Genomic DNA, 15,851 nt, shown 5'->3' on the forward strand with positions numbered 1-15,851 from the left:
TCGATAGCGTTGACAAACAGCTGCCCATTGAAAGCAATGGGCTGACGTTTGTCTGTTCACACGAGGCGTATATTTACGCGCCGCTGTCAAATGACGGCACGTAAATAGACGCCCGCGTCAAAGAAGTGACCTGTCACTTCTTGGGGCGTAATTGGAGCCGTTATTCATTGACTCCAATGAAAAGCAGCGGCAATTACGTCGGTAATGGACGTGGCGTTCAAGCGCCTGCACATGGCGTTACGGCTGAAATTACGGGGATGTTTCCTCCTGAAAACATCCCCGTAATTTCAGCCGTTACGGACGCTGTCGTGTGAACATACCCATAGGGAGGCAGCAAAAGCAGGACACCAAAAATTGCCAGTTTTGCATTTTCAGACAGACAAGGGACATTAAGGCCAGGATAACACGCGCGCACACGCACGCGCACACACACACACACACACACACGTGGGTTGACCACCACTGCCCTGTACGAATATCTCTCTATTCATACCTCGTGAGCCCCAGATAGTTCCAGTGGCACCATGCTATATATTGCGCATTTTGAAAGGATAGTTCTAGGATCTAGTTAGAATATTAGTCACCAGATATTTAAAATATAAATTTTGTAAAAAAAAAATATTGTCCACCAGAACAAGGTTGCCCGTCCTGTAATATGCAATGTAGACCAGCCACCAGAGTTTGTCTACTAGCTCACATCTGAATTGCTACCTCATACACGAGTGCTTTCCGCACACACAAATATGTATCTGTAGTTAGACATAAATGATGCAGCTCAGGAAGTTATTAACCATGAACATTTGTCATTTGAAAGAAATACTTACAAGATATGTTACATACCATTTCAGTAGCATATCTTTCAAATGACATTGAATTCTTGTTTCCACCATCGCAAAGGCAGTGGTTGGCCCTGCTTGTCATTCTTACTTGTAGGGATCCACCAGCTCCTCTGTGACGTAGTTAAGAAAGTTCCAGCCGCCATATGCAAAAGATCCTTGAAGGAATGCCAGTGCAATGAGACCAATGTCTGGCTCCTGGAAATTCTCAAAAGCATTCTTTGGCTCAAGCCAGAAATATTCCCCTAGTGCAAAACAGGCAGCGCAGTAAGTATACACACATTGCATAAAGAAATCAAACAAGTTATTAAATGACGCCACCGCTCTAGAGTACTTCATTTTCCCAATAACATAGCAACGGGCAGGTTTCTGAATCTACCAATAGTTCTACCTCCAACATAATCTTTATGCATCTAATAGAAATCTACCCACTACACTGTATGTAAGGCTCTATGCGCTTGGCAGAGCCATGTAGTATGTAGTCATAGACACTCCCTGTGCTGCCATATGGCACTCTATTTGGGAGATATTCTTACCTGAAACCTAAAGAGGTATAATATGGAACTAAACAAGTCTATGAGTGCCATATTACAGCTCCGTAGATCGTGAGCTTTAAAAAATATACAGATGTGTCCTTCCTTAACTTATCTCTAAGGCCTCATGCACACGACCGTATTTTTTCACACCCGTAAATACTGGCGTAAATACGGGTCCGGTGTCACACGTATTCCACCCGTTTTGCACCAGTATTTACGAACCCGTGCTCGTAAATATGGGTCCGGTGTCACACGTATTCCACCCGTATTTACGAGCACGTTTTTGGCAGCAAAATAGCACTGCACTAATCGGCAGCCCCTTCTCTCTATCAGTGCAGGATAGAGAGAAGGGACAGCCTTTTCTGTAATAAAAGTTAAAGAAATTCATACTTACCGGCCGTTGTCTTGGTGACGCGTCCCTCTCTTCACATCCAGCCCGACATCCCTGGATGACGCGGCAGTCCATGTGACCGCTGCAGCCTGTGATTGACCTGTGATTGGCTGCAGCGGTCACATGGCCTGAAACGTCATCCAGGACGTCGGCCCGGATGTCGAGAGGGACGCGTCACCAAGGCAACGGGCGGGAGACCGGACTGGAGAGTTGTCGGTAAGTATGAACGTCTTTTATTTTTATTTTTTACAGGATAGGGGATACATGTCTTGTTTATGGCAGAGCGGGGAGATACCTCCCCGCTCTGCCATAGTTTTCATTGTAGTCCCGGCGGTAGTTACGCCACTGGGCTGTGGCCTGCAGACCGGGTAGTCCCCTGACCTCGCCTCACCTCGCAACGCTCCCGTAATCACGGGTGAACACACGCAGCCACCCATGATTACGGGAGCCCCATAGACTTCTATGGGATGCCCGTGCCGTTATTACGGCATGAAATAGGGCATGTTCTATCTTTTTTAACGGCACGGGTACCTTCCCGTGAGCAAACGGGAAGGTACCCGTGGCTAACAGAAGCCTATGAGCCCGTTATTGCGGGTCGTAATAACGACCCGCAATAACGGGTGTTTTTACGGTCGTGTGCATGAGGCCTAAGGCTGGGTTCACACTGGGTTTTTCCTCCTATGTTTAGTAGGCACGTTGGAAAAGCTCTCGACGTACATGGCAAACGTGCATAGTGGACCGTTAGTCAGGCGGAGGCCAAAAAGAGTGTCATTCTGGCCCCCGTCTGTTCCGTATACGTCAGTAAACTATAAATAAGCAAAAAAATGTAAGTATACATTAGTGTTATAGACTACGCTATTCCATTCTGTAGTATCCTGTAAAAAAACAAAACATATTAGTTGAACAGATATCATATTAGCCTGGGGATGACAGATGGCAACATATGGCATCCATTTATTGATAAGTCATGTGCTTTTCATGTATACGGTAAATGGATGTTATTATAGCCTATGGGTGATGGATACGTTAAACGGATGCCCAATAGTGGCAACCATCACCATAGGCTATAATGGCAAACGTTTAACGTATATGTCATGAAAAAGTAAAAAATGTATCTGTTAAAAAGGATCCTATGATAGTCTATGGGTGAAGGACGCTACTATCAGGCATCCGTCACCACCTCCTTTTAACGTATACGTCAGGAGCTTTTCCCGGCATATATGTTAAACAGAGGACAAAAATGCAGTGTGAGCCCAGCCTAACTAAACCCGACATGTCCCAAGATGTATGGTGCGAGATGTTAAACAAACATGTAAAGGAAAACGCATATCTCGGGCGGATGCCATCTGTTAACTATCCGTCACTTCTAGATTCCCATGTTATAAAACCTAAACATTTACTGTATGCGTAGTTATATGCCCGAGATTGTTTTAAATTGGTATAATGAAAAATTGTATAACTTAACGCAATTCAAGAAAAGCTGAGGGTGGATACATCTCAAACAAATCTAAATCTTCTTCTTATATCCTACACCATACGTATATAAACGTATTACAATGAATAAGAAAAAACACTTACCTTTACAGATCTGGACAATTCCCATAATTATAATAAGTCCCAATGCAAGCAGCTTCCCAGCCGTAAACATGTCTTGAACTCGAGTGGCCCATCGTACACTGGCACAGTTCACCCAGGTAAGCAGCACTTAAGGAGAACAGACAAATGATTGGAAACTGTTCCATGCACATCCAGTACTTGCTGCCAAACTGTTTTACTGCCTAGTCCCGCGATTACCTTTGCATAACAAATAGGTTGTAATTAGGTGCACAATTTATTTAGCCCCACGGCAACTAAGTTAAAACTAGCTTGCTTTCTACCAGGCGTGTGTGCCACTTTCCTCCTCAATGGTGCAATCTAATGGAGGGGAAAAAAAATATATATTTTTTTTTATTTTCTCTTAAAAGTTGCTTGATTTCGGCTCAGTTCAGGTCTCATAGTTTTATATAGTTTAAAGCTAAATATTGAGTATTTTGTTCATGTTACATAGTTACATAGTTACATAGTTAGTACGGCTGAAAAAAGACACATGTCCATCAAGTTCAACCATGGGAAGGGAAAAGGGAAGGAAAAATTTCTACACATAGGAGCTAATATTTTTTTGTTCTAGGAAATTATCTAACCCTTTTTTAAAGCCATCTACTGTCCCTGCTGTGACAGCTCCTGCGGTAGGCTATTCCATAGATTCACAGTTCTCACTGTAAAGAAGCCTTGTCGCCTCTGCAGCTTGAACCTTTTTTTCTCCAGACGGAGGGAGTGCCCCCTTGTTTTTTGAGGGGGTTTTACAAGGAACAGGATTTCACCATATTTTTTGTATGTGCCATTAATATATTTATATAAGTTAATCATGTCCCCCCTTAGTCTTCTTTTTTCAAGGCTAAATAGGTTTAATTCTTTCAATCTTTCCTCATAACTTAAATTCTCCATGCCCCTTATTAGCTTCGTTGCTCTTCTTTGTATTTTTTCCAACTCCAGGGCATCCTTTCTATGAACTGGAGCCCAGAACTGAACTGCATATTCTAGATGAGGCCTCACTAATGCTTTGTAAAGTGGCATTATTACATCCCTGTCCCGCGAGTCCATGCCTCTTTTAATACACGACAATATCCTGCTGGCCTTTGAAGCAGCTGATTGACACTGCATGCTGTTATTGAGTTTATGATTTACAAGTACACCCAGATCCTTCTCAACAAGTGAATCCGCCAGTGTAGCGCCCCCTAGGACATATGATGCATGCAGGTTGTTGGTACCCAGATGCATAACTTTACATTTATCTACATTAAACTTCATTTGCCAAGTGGACGCCCAAACACTTAGTTTGTTTAAATCTGCCTGTAATTCATGAACATCTTCCATAGTCTGAACTATATTACATAGCTTGGTGTCATCTGCAAAAATAGAAATAGTGCTATTAATCCCTTCCTCTATATCATTAATAAATAAGTTGAATAATAGTGGTCCCAGCACTGAACCCTGGGGTACACCACTTATTACCGGGGACCATTCAGAGAAGGAATCATTGACCACAACCCTCTGGATACGGTCCTTGAGCCAATTCTCAATCCAATTACAAACTATATTTTCTAAACCTATAGTCCGTAATTTACCCATTAGGCGTCTATGGGGGACAGTGTCAAATGCCTTTGCAAAGTCCAAAAACACTAAATCCACAGCGGCCCCTCTGTCTAGACTTCTGCTCACCTCTTCATAAAAACAGATTAGGTTAGTTTGACAACTTCTGTCCTTAGTAAAACCGTGCTGGCTGTCACTTATAATGCTATTTATTGTCACATAATCCTGTATATAGTCCCTCAATAGCCCCTCAAACATTTTCCCCACGATGGATGTTAAGCTTACTGGTCTATAATTACCCGGGGAAGACCTAGAGCCCTTTTTGAAAATAGGCACCACATTTGCCCTGCGCCAGTCCCTTGGCACTATGCCAGTCACTAGAGATTCTCTGAATATTATGAAAAGGGGGACAGAAATAACTGAACTAAGCTCTTTAAGAATTCTAGGGTGTAACCCATCTGGTCCCGGAGCCTTGTGCACATTTATTTTATTTAATTTAGCTTGGACCATCTCTACATTCATCCAATTCAGTATATCAACTGATATATTAACAGCACTGGCACCGGCTACATCAGCTGCTCTTTCTTCTGTTGTATACACAGAGCTAAAGAACCCATTTAGTAACTCTGCCTTCTCTTGATCCCCTGTGATCAACTCCCCATTACCATTATCTAGGGGTCCTACATGTTCAGACCTTGGCTTTTTTGCATTTATATGCTTGAAGAATTTTTTAGGATTTGTTTTACTATCCTTGGCCACCTGCCTTTCATTTTGTATTTTTGCTAATTTTATTACATTTTTACAGATTTTATTAAGCTCTTTATATTTTACAAAGGCTACAGCTGTACCCTCAGATTTGTATTTTTTAAATGCCCTTTTTTTGTCATGTATTGCCCCTTTCACAGAAGGTGTAAGCCATGTGGGGTTTAATTTGAGTCGTTTATACTTATTACCTGTAGGAATAAATTTTGCACTATAATAACTCAAAGTAGATTTGAAAATCTCCCATTTATCATTTGTTCCATTATTTGACATTAGTTCTTCCCAGTCCATATCCTGAATTGCAGCCCTCATCCTGGGGAAATTGGCTTTCTTAAAATTAAATGTTTTTGCCCTCCCAGCCTGCGTTTGTTTTTTACAGTATAGGTAAAATGTAACTATATTATGATCACTGTTACCGAGGTTTTCACGAACATTGACATTCCCAACAAGATCTGCATTATTAGAAATGACCAGATCCAACAGAGCTTCACCTCTAGTCGGGTCTTCCACAAACTGGCCCATAAAATTTTCCTGCAACAGGTTGAGGAAATGTCTCCCCTTTGCAGTTGAAGCCGAACCATGACACCAATTAATATCCCGGAAATTAAAATCTCCCATTATCACTACAGTACCCGCCTGTGCAGCCCGTTCCATCTGTTTATATATCTGACCTTCCATCTCCTCAGTTATATTGGGGGGTCTATAGATTACACCAAAAGTAATTTTTTCAGTGTTTACCTCCCTTTCTAGTTCCACCCACAAGGTTTCAACCTCCTCACAGTCTTCACCCACTATTGTCTCTTTCACACTCGCCTTCATATCACTTCTCACATACAGACATACACCACCACCTTTCCTATTTGTCCTGTCTTTACGAAAAAGTGTAAAACCCTGTAGATTTACAGCCCAGTCATGTGAAGAGTCCAGCCATGTTTCAGCAACACCAACTATATCTATATTTTCTTCCAGTATCAAGGCCTCCAGCTCCCCCATTTTGCTTGCTAGACTTCTGGCATTTGTGAACATACACTTTAACTTGCCTGTCAGTTTTTCACTTTTATTATCAGAAATGTGATTTGACATTAATCGGTCCTTTTTATTTACACTGATGTTTTGTAACGAAAGGATCTCCTTATCTTGTTGTCTAGTCCTCTCCCCACATTCTGTTTCTCCCCCCACCAATATAGTCTGACCCCTCTCTAACCTGGCTACCCCTTTTTTTTCTACATTGACCTCCCTCCTCAGCCCTAGTTTAAATACTCCGCCACCCCAGCTAGAATTCTCTCCCCCAGCACAGCGGACCCCCTTCCATTTAGGTGCAAATCATCTGCAGAATACAGTTTGTACCCCAATGAAAAGTCAGCCCAGTGCTCTAGGAACCCAAATCCTTCTCCTCTACACCAAGACTTCAGCCATGCATTTAACTCCCTAAGCTCCCGCTGTCTTTCCTGTGATGCGCATGGCACAGGCAGTATTCCTGAGAATACAACCTTGGAGGTCCTTCCCTTCAGCTTGTAGCCTAGTTCTTTAAAATTATTCTTAAGGCTCCTCCACCTACCATTTATTCTGTCGTTGGTACCGACATGGACCACGACAGCTGGATCATCACCAGCCCCTCCCAGCAATTTGTCCACCCGTTCCACCACATGCCGAACCCTGGCACCAGGGAGACAGCAAACCATTCGGTTGAGGCGGTCTTGGCGACAAATTATTCTATCCGTCTTCCTGATTATAGAATCCCCTACAACTATCAATTGTCTTGGCTTGCCTGCATTACCATCCCGCCGACTACTAGATGGGCTGTTCTCCCGGCTGTGAAACCCTTGCTTTCTAAACCTTATTGACATGTGCTTCTGCAATGCTGAGATTTCAGTTTTTCTTGCCAGCTTTGTCTCGATCATGAGAGGAGATAATCTGCCCAGTCATGTGTATAGAAAAAAAATCTTTCTGCTAGATTTTACAAGATGGAGCAGCAACAATCCATAAAAAGTGCTGAGTTTGTCATGGACCAGAGGCAGCAAGAAGGAAGATCTAGCAGAAAACAGTTTTTTCTTTTTTTTTTCTTTGGGAGGGTGAGATTGGCATCGACCCTTAAAGTGTAGCTAAACGTTAGACAAAGTTCTGACATGTCATAGTGACATGTCAGAAGTTTTGATTGGTGAAGGTCCGAGCACTGAGACCCCCACCAATCGCTAGAACAAAGCAGCTGAAGCGTTCGTGTGAGTGCTCAGCCGCTTCGTGTATGTTCGGCTTTTCCCGGAAAGCAGATGTATTGGAGTACGGGCTCATAGACTTTCTATTGAGTCCGTACACTGATACATTAATTTCCGGAAAAAGCCGAACAGACACGAAGCGGCTGAGCGCTCACACGAGCGCTCCTGCTGCTTCGTTCTAGCGATTGATGGGGGTCTCAGTGCTCGGACCCCACCAATCCAAACTTCTGACATGTCACTATGAGATGTCAGAAGTTTGTCAAACGTTTAGCTACACTCTAACTATCAAAGAGGGAACATAATTTATGTTTTTATCCCCTCTTAAGTCGGCTTTTGCCAGGAGTTTAAGAGCTCTACCCCCAAGTTATAGTTAACTAGTCCGGGACGGTGGCAAGAATCCCTGGTGTCTTCTTGTAGGCCTCTCCTGAAGCCTACTCCTGCTGTTAGCTCCCAAGCAGTGGTGGTGATAGTTTGCTCATAATCCTGTACATGAAATAAGTTTCTGCACTTTTTGTGCAGGATCCCAGGCAGTTTGTGACTCTAGGAACAACAAAGTGATGGAGCAGGTTTTAGGAGAGGCCGGCAGAAGAAGCATTTATGGAAGATGGCTCCCAATCCTGGGGTTAGTTTAGAGCAGTGGTTCCCTACAGGGGTGCCGAGAACCCTCCAGGGGTGCCGCGGAATGCCTCTGAACCACTGCCACGGCTGTGCTTTCTCTCCTCCTCCTCCTCCTCACAGCGCGAAGTGCATGTGAGGAGGAGGAGATTGTAGATAGTAACCCCCACCTATGTAGATGGCACCCCACCCCCCCTCACTCCCTATAGATAGTACCACTGTAGCTCCATGAAGGAGCGGAATCCCCCTGTGGCCGGCGATTCCACTCCTGTATGGAGCACTTCATGTCTCTGTCCATAAATGGAGAGACGTTAAGGGTTTCTCCTGGAGTGGAATCCCCGGTCACAGAGTCGGCAATACTGTGGACGGGGATTCCGCTTCAGGATTTGCCCCTGATATCACTGTCCATATATGGACAGAGACATCAAGCGCTCCATACAGGAGTGGGAATCCCCGGTCACAGGGGGATTCCGCTCCTTCAGGGAGCTACAGTGGCACTATTTACAGGAAGGTGGGGAGGGTGCTACCTACAAGGGGGCTGTGTGGCGCGAACAACAAGAGGGCGGTGTGGCGCAAACTACATGGGGGCTGTGTGGCGCGAACTACATGGGGGCTGTGTGGCGCGAACTACATGGGGGCTGTGTGGCGCGAACTACATGGGGGCTGTGTGGCGCGAACTACATGGGGGCTGTGTGGCGCGAACTACATGGGGGCTGTGTGGCGCGAACTACATGGGGGCTGTGTGGCGCGAACTACATGGGGGCTGTGTGGCGCGAACTACATGGGGGCTGTGTGGCGCGAACTACATGGGGGCTGTGTGGCGCGAACTACATGGGGGCTGTGTGGCGCGAACTACATGGGGGCTGTGTGGCGCGAACTACATGGGGGCTGTGTGGCGCGAACTACATGGGGGCTGTGTGGCGCGAACTACATGGGGGCTGTGTGGCGCGAACTACATGGGGGCTGTGTGGCGCGAACTACATGGGGGCTGTGTGGCGCGAACTACATGGGGGCTGTGTGGCGCGAACTACATGGGGGCTGTGTGGCGCGAACTACATGGGGGCCGTGTGGAGCGAACTACATGGGGGCCGTGTGGAGCGAACTACATGGGGGCCGTGTGGCGCGAACTACATGGGGGCCGTGTGGCGCGAACTACATGGGGGCCGTGTGGCGCGAACTACATGGGGGCCGTGTGGCGCGAACTACATGGGGGCCGTGTGGAGCGAACTACATGGGGGCCGTGTGGAGCGAACTACATGGGGGCCGTGTGGAGCGAACTACAAGGGGGCGGTGTGGCGCGAACTACAAGGGGGCGGTGTGGCGCGAACTACAAGGGGGCGGTGTGGCGCGAACTACAAGCTGGCGGTGTGGCGCAAACTACAAGGGGGCGGTGTGGCGCAAACTACAGGGGGGGCTGTGTGGTGCTACCTACAGGGGGGCAGTGTGGCGCAACCTACAGGGGGCATCTGTGAGTGGGGTCTGATGGTCATTTTACTGTGAGTGGGGGGCTGATGGTTACATAGTAAGGTTGAAAAAAGACACATGTCCATCAAGTTCAACCAAGGGATGGGAAAAGGGAAAGGAAAAATCTCTACACATAAGAGCTAATATTTTTGTGTTCTAGGAAATTATCGAAGCCCTTTTTAAAGCCATCTACTGTCCCTGCTGTGACCGGCTCCTGCGGTAGGCTATTCCGCAGATTCACAGTAAAGAAGGCTTGTCGCCTCTGCAGAGACTTGTACATCAAGCTTTAGCTTTTGATAGCATGGTAAAGGGTAGTTTTTATTGAGAAATTCTGCTTCAATGCTAATAGTTATTACATGTGCATTTATCGGTCACCTACCTGAAAACTATATCGCAAAGCAGATACGGAGCGAAAGTTGTAAAGTTTAATACCACACTCCCAGAGAATATTAGCGGAGATTTATCAAAATTGGGGCAAAACAAAAGTGGAGTAGTTGCTGCTTCCATTTTACAATGGGACTTTGAAAAATGAAAGGTAAAATCTAAATGGTTGCTATGGGCGACTACGCCAAGTCTCGTATGCACCAGTTTGGATAAATCTCCCCAATGTTTCTGATTCTTTGCAGGCCCACACTCTCAGAACAATGTGGAGAGACCCAACTATAGAAGAGAGCCAGGTGCTTGACATAACGTGCCAGAGAAATTTAGACTAGGGCTTTCTGCAGGATCTGTTATATGACAGGATACAAAGTTGCTATGTGAAAAAAAATGTAATCTTATATCGCCATGTAGATCAAAAGCCTTGCTCTGGGCTCCAGAATACACTAGGGGAAGATTTATCAAAACTGGTACAAGGGAAAAGTAGAGTAGTTGCCAATGGCAACCAATCAGGTCATTGCTTTTATTATTCAAAGATATTCTGAAAAATTAAAGGTGGACTCTGATTGGTTTCTCTGTGCAGCTACTCCACTTACTCCAGTTTTATATAAATAACGTTCATCTACCTACATTTGTAATTACAATGAGGTCCTCAGTCCAAATTTTGCGCATCCCTTGTATAAATAACCCTGCTTACTGTATTGCGGCAAATCAAACACTGATATACATACTGCTTGGCTGCATATAGAGGTACTCAGTAATATTCCGCATAGCCTCAGAGGACTTGGATTAGATACATATATTGATCTGAATTCATCATTCTGCAGGACTTCCTGAGAGCTCTGCCCTAACACAATATATAGCTGTACATGAAGCACTGCTTATACATTCCTAATTCTTTCTGATCAGCTGCAGAGAAGAGGTGGCAACTCGCCATCTTACTAATCAGCCATGGCCGGCTTCCAGTGCCCATGTCGAGGCAGGTCAGACACACCACCAATGGCTCAGTGGGAATTCTAATGAAAATTAACGACGACGGCACTTCCTAAGTGTCAAGTCCGTGCATGATGTGGAAGGGCAAAGAGAAGAAAAGAAAAACCCATAAGGAGGCTAAAAACTGTTCTCTCATGTCTACACCCAAAAACAAGTTCCTGTGACATTGAGATAATGGATCATGAACCATGAAAAATGCACAGATAATAGGAACTGTATGAATTGGAAGAACTCAGTTACTATGCGATAACATATATGAAGGATGAAATACTACGTGTAGTGACTGATAAACAGAGAACAGCGACAGGGGTGGTTACAGCATAGCCCTTCCCCCATCACCATCTCACTCATATCCTTTGTTGGATACAGGAGTCATCATCCTGTTATTTACTGTCCAAACTTGCAGTTTGTTTTTTTGTGGGAACATTATCCCCTCTACAGACCTATTCCATGCACACTACACACGGCTTTTCTACAGAATATATTTGCTCATGTTCCTCTTAACATATTTATACCATCTACACGCACAAGCTAAAGTACCCTAAATGCACTACACAACAGAACTAGTCTTACCTAGAATGAATAACGGGTCAGAACTTTTCAATGGCAAGCGGCAATAATCTGATAGGCACATGTATCCTTTATGTATGGTGGACACAACTGCATAACATATGAATGAACCAGATTTTGTTTTTGTAATTCACTATATACGACAATTCTGAGCCGAATGCATGCAACTGAAATTAGTTAAACAATTTATCATCCATATACTCCAAATTCCTCAATAACAGATTTAAAAAAACATTATAAGGCCTCATGCACACTTCCGTCGCCGTTCAACGGCCACTAATGACGGTTCCGTGAATCACGGATGGCTTCTGTGTGCAGTCCGTTGTTACACGGACCAAATCAATGCAAAGGCCGAGACTATTCCGTCAAAAATGGGCAGGAGTGGGACCTGTACTACTTTTGACGGAACGGCCGTTAAAACAAGGCCCCATTGAAATGAATGTGTCTTGCTATCAGTTAAAAAAAACGGATAGCACCCTGACGAAAAAAACTGAAGTGGGCACGAGTCTTAGGGAATTATTTTTATTTGCTATGTATTCATATGCAATTTCACCTCAAATTGTGCTCACTGCAGACCCCATCCCATGCATAGAAGCTTATAAGGGTATGTTCACACAGGCGTATTTTTGAGCGTAAACCGGTTGCATTACGATCCGAAATACAACTGGAAAACGCTTGCAAACAGTTTGCCATTGAATTAAATGGTAAAAAGCTGTGTAGTGCATAGGAGGCGTAATTCTACACCGCTATTTAAGAAAAAACGCCTCGTAAAAAAAAAAAAAAAAAGAAGAGACATCTCACTTCTTGAAGCGTTTTACATCCTGATTTTCTATTGACACAGCAAAACACGCTTCGAAAATACGCCTCAAACATTTTGAAAATCAGCTCCAGAAAACGCCTGGATTCAGAGGCTTTTTTTGTCTTGAAATCAGCCTTGTATTTTTCTGCCTCAAACATATACCATGTAAACATAGCCTATGATTTTAAGAGAAAACAGCCCCTAAATCCAGGCGTTTTTGGAGCCGATTTTAAAAACGTGTTAGGGTATGTTCACACGAGGGCGTCCGTAACGGCTGAAATTACGGGGACGTTTCAGCCTGAAAACATCCCCGTAATTTCAGCTGTAACAGCATGTGCAGGCGCTTGAACGCCGCGTCAATCACGGACGTAATTGGCGCTGCTATTCATTGGAGTCAATGAATAACGGCTCCAATTACGGCCAAAGAAGTGACAGGTCACTTCTTTGACGCGGGCGTCTATTTACGCGCCGTCATTTGACAGCGGCGCGTATATTACGCCTCGTGTGAACAGACAAACGTCTGCCCATTGCTTTCAATGGGCAGATGTTTGTCAGCGCTATTGAGGCGCTATTTTCGGACGTAATTCGGGGCAAAACCGCCCGAATTACGTCCGTAAATAGGCCGTGTGAACATACCCTTAGGGTATGTTCACACGCTTAACAAAAAACGTCTGAAAATACGAAGCAGTCTTCAAGGGAAAACAGCTCCTGATTTTCAGACATTTTTTGAGCAACTCGCGTTTTTCGCAGCGTTTTTGGAGTTGTTTTCAATAGAGTCTATGGAAAAACGGCTCCAAAAACGCCCCAAGAAGTGTCCTGCACTTCTTTTGACGAGCCATCATTTTACGCGCCGTATTTTGACAGCGACGCATAAAATAAAGGCTCGTGGGAACAGAACATCGTAAAACCCATTGCCGGCAATGGGCAGATGTTTGCAGGCGTAATGGAGTCGTCTTTTCAGGCGTAATTCGAGGCATAAAACGCCTGAATTACGTCTGACAATAGGTCGTGTGAACATACCCTTAAGTGTTTGCAAGCGTATTTTTTAAGCATTTTTTTTGTAGTTGGAATAAAAAAATCAGTTTCAAAAACGCCTCAAGAAGTGAACGCCACTTCTTTTTACACAGAGTATTTGAATTCAGGGACGTAAAAATACGCCTCGTCTGAACTACACAGTTCCCGTTGAATTCAATGGGAAATACACTGTTTCTAGGTGTTTTGCAAGTGTATTTCCATGAATCTTACGAGGTGTTTTGCGCTTCGAAATACCCCTGCAATTTGCCCGTGTGAATTTTAGAAGCGGATTCTCCATTGACACTACAAAAAAAAACGCTTCGAAAATATTAAAATAAGCTTGAAAAGGCTTTAAAATATGCTTCAAAAACGCTCGCAAAATTAGCTCCTCATCAGCCTGAAATGGCTGCTTACAGGGAACAGTAGCTTGCAGTCAACATCGCAGACTATCGAGATAATATATACTAGAGGTTTGTTGTCCTCTTTAAAACTTTCAGCTATCGGATATTCCACTTTCATAGTGAGCACTTGTCTAAATACAGAAATGTATACGTAAAGACATTTTTTGGAGTCACTACACTAGGAACACTCGAATTACCAACATAGGAAATTATCCGAAGATCATTATCTATAAGACAATATTGACCATCTGCCAAAAAAAAGTTTCCAACAGGTCAACTGAATGATCAATTTCAACAGAGATGAACCATTTTTCATCGTTCATCATTGATCTTTTGCTCATTACAAAAATTGTGATTGCTTTGTGTACAATTGAGAGGTCTCCTGCCAGAAGGGAATAGTTCACACGTCAAGTCTGAAAACAATTGAGATTTAAAAACTGGAATTAATATATTTTTCTGCACTGAAATGATCAGCAGAAAACAATACCTATTGTCCTGCTGCCCAAAGATCAAAAATTGCTGTAGCGAGTTCTCCAATGTGATAAAGTGGATTTCCCGTCATCAATAAATCTTTGCCACGATAATATACACAAGTGTTCTATAACAATAAACACAAACCTGAAATTTGATTACTGCAGGCAACACGTGCAATACAGGCCACAAAGTTCTAATCCATTTCAAGATTTGTCCACACAATGAGGGTTTGGGTTGCGACTCAGGGTAGTGTGTATTGTTCTCGTAGCGTATATTGTTCTCACAATGTTTTAATCAGTTTCTTCTGCGGACTGCAGGACACCATATGTATCTTGTAAGGATAAAATGGCTTAAAGGCCCATTTACAATGGCCAATAATTTCCACGATCTACTTGTTACCCGACTGTAAACAAGCGTTTATCATTGTATAAATTTATAATTATCTTCTTAGTAGGCTCTGTACCTTTAGTATTCCGTTTAGTGTTCCTGTGCCGTATGCTAATGAGTCATATCTTCGTTCGAAAAGAGTCATATCTTCATTCCTCAAGCCTTTCCGAGTTAACCCCGCCTCCTTACTTTTGATTGGCAGCTCCTCACCTCCCCCCAGCACTCACGAAATCCCGCGATTGTGCATCGATGACCTGTTCTAGACCATGCGCACAACAGGACACCATAGCAGTGCCTGCGCAGTAACTAGTTTTGAGGGCCGGACGAAGCAGGGAAGGGTATCGGACCATACATGACGGGCGCATGACGAGATTTCGGCATTCAGGGAGGGCCCATTTTCAGTGGTGGGCAGGCATAAGAAGAGGAACGAACCAGACTGCAGATTACCATAAATGGCGCAAAATGTTTGAAGACCATTATTTACAGTCGGAGGAGGAGTTTAGGAGAGGGGATAACGGCAATTAATTTTTGGCCAGCGAGGGGGGTGAGTAGAGTTCAATAGGTGAAATGCTGGTGACAGGTTCCCTTTAAAGAAAGAGTTTGATCATTCTCTTTTTTGAGGCAAGTGAGGGACTGACTAATTTCAAGATTTCCTCTGCCTGACATCCATCACTTCTGATCATCATATACAGGGTCTTAAGGTTGTCTAAATTATTATTGCTCTGTTTATGGTCACCTCATGTACGAGGTAACTTTCCTTACAAACTTCCCTGAAGCAATGATTATGATAGGTAAAATATGTGTTGTATTGTTTAGTTCGGGTGAATTTTAGCACTATATATGGCAGAACTAATAATATTCATAAGTAACGTTAGCTCCTGGGGTACAA

The 15,851-nt window shown here is 44.0% G+C and overlaps 1 protein-coding gene across 1 annotated transcript in view; it reads right to left on the reverse strand.

The window, feature by feature from the left end:
- SLC7A8 (solute carrier family 7 member 8) overlaps positions 1-15,851 on the reverse strand; it is a 51,534-nt gene that overhangs the window by 11,960 nt on the left and 23,723 nt on the right. The window contains exons 5-6 of the mRNA XM_075828888.1: positions 3,342-3,467; positions 928-1,081 (exon numbers count right to left, since the gene is read on the reverse strand). Of these exons, the coding sequence (XP_075685003.1) occupies positions 928-1,081; positions 3,342-3,467 (280 nt within the window). The remainder of the gene's footprint in view (positions 1-927; positions 1,082-3,341; positions 3,468-15,851) is intronic.

This window comes from Rhinoderma darwinii, chromosome 1, assembly GCF_050947455.1.
Source record: "Rhinoderma darwinii isolate aRhiDar2 chromosome 1, aRhiDar2.hap1, whole genome shotgun sequence".
NCBI classification, from domain to species: domain Eukaryota; kingdom Metazoa; phylum Chordata; class Amphibia; order Anura; family Rhinodermatidae; genus Rhinoderma; species Rhinoderma darwinii.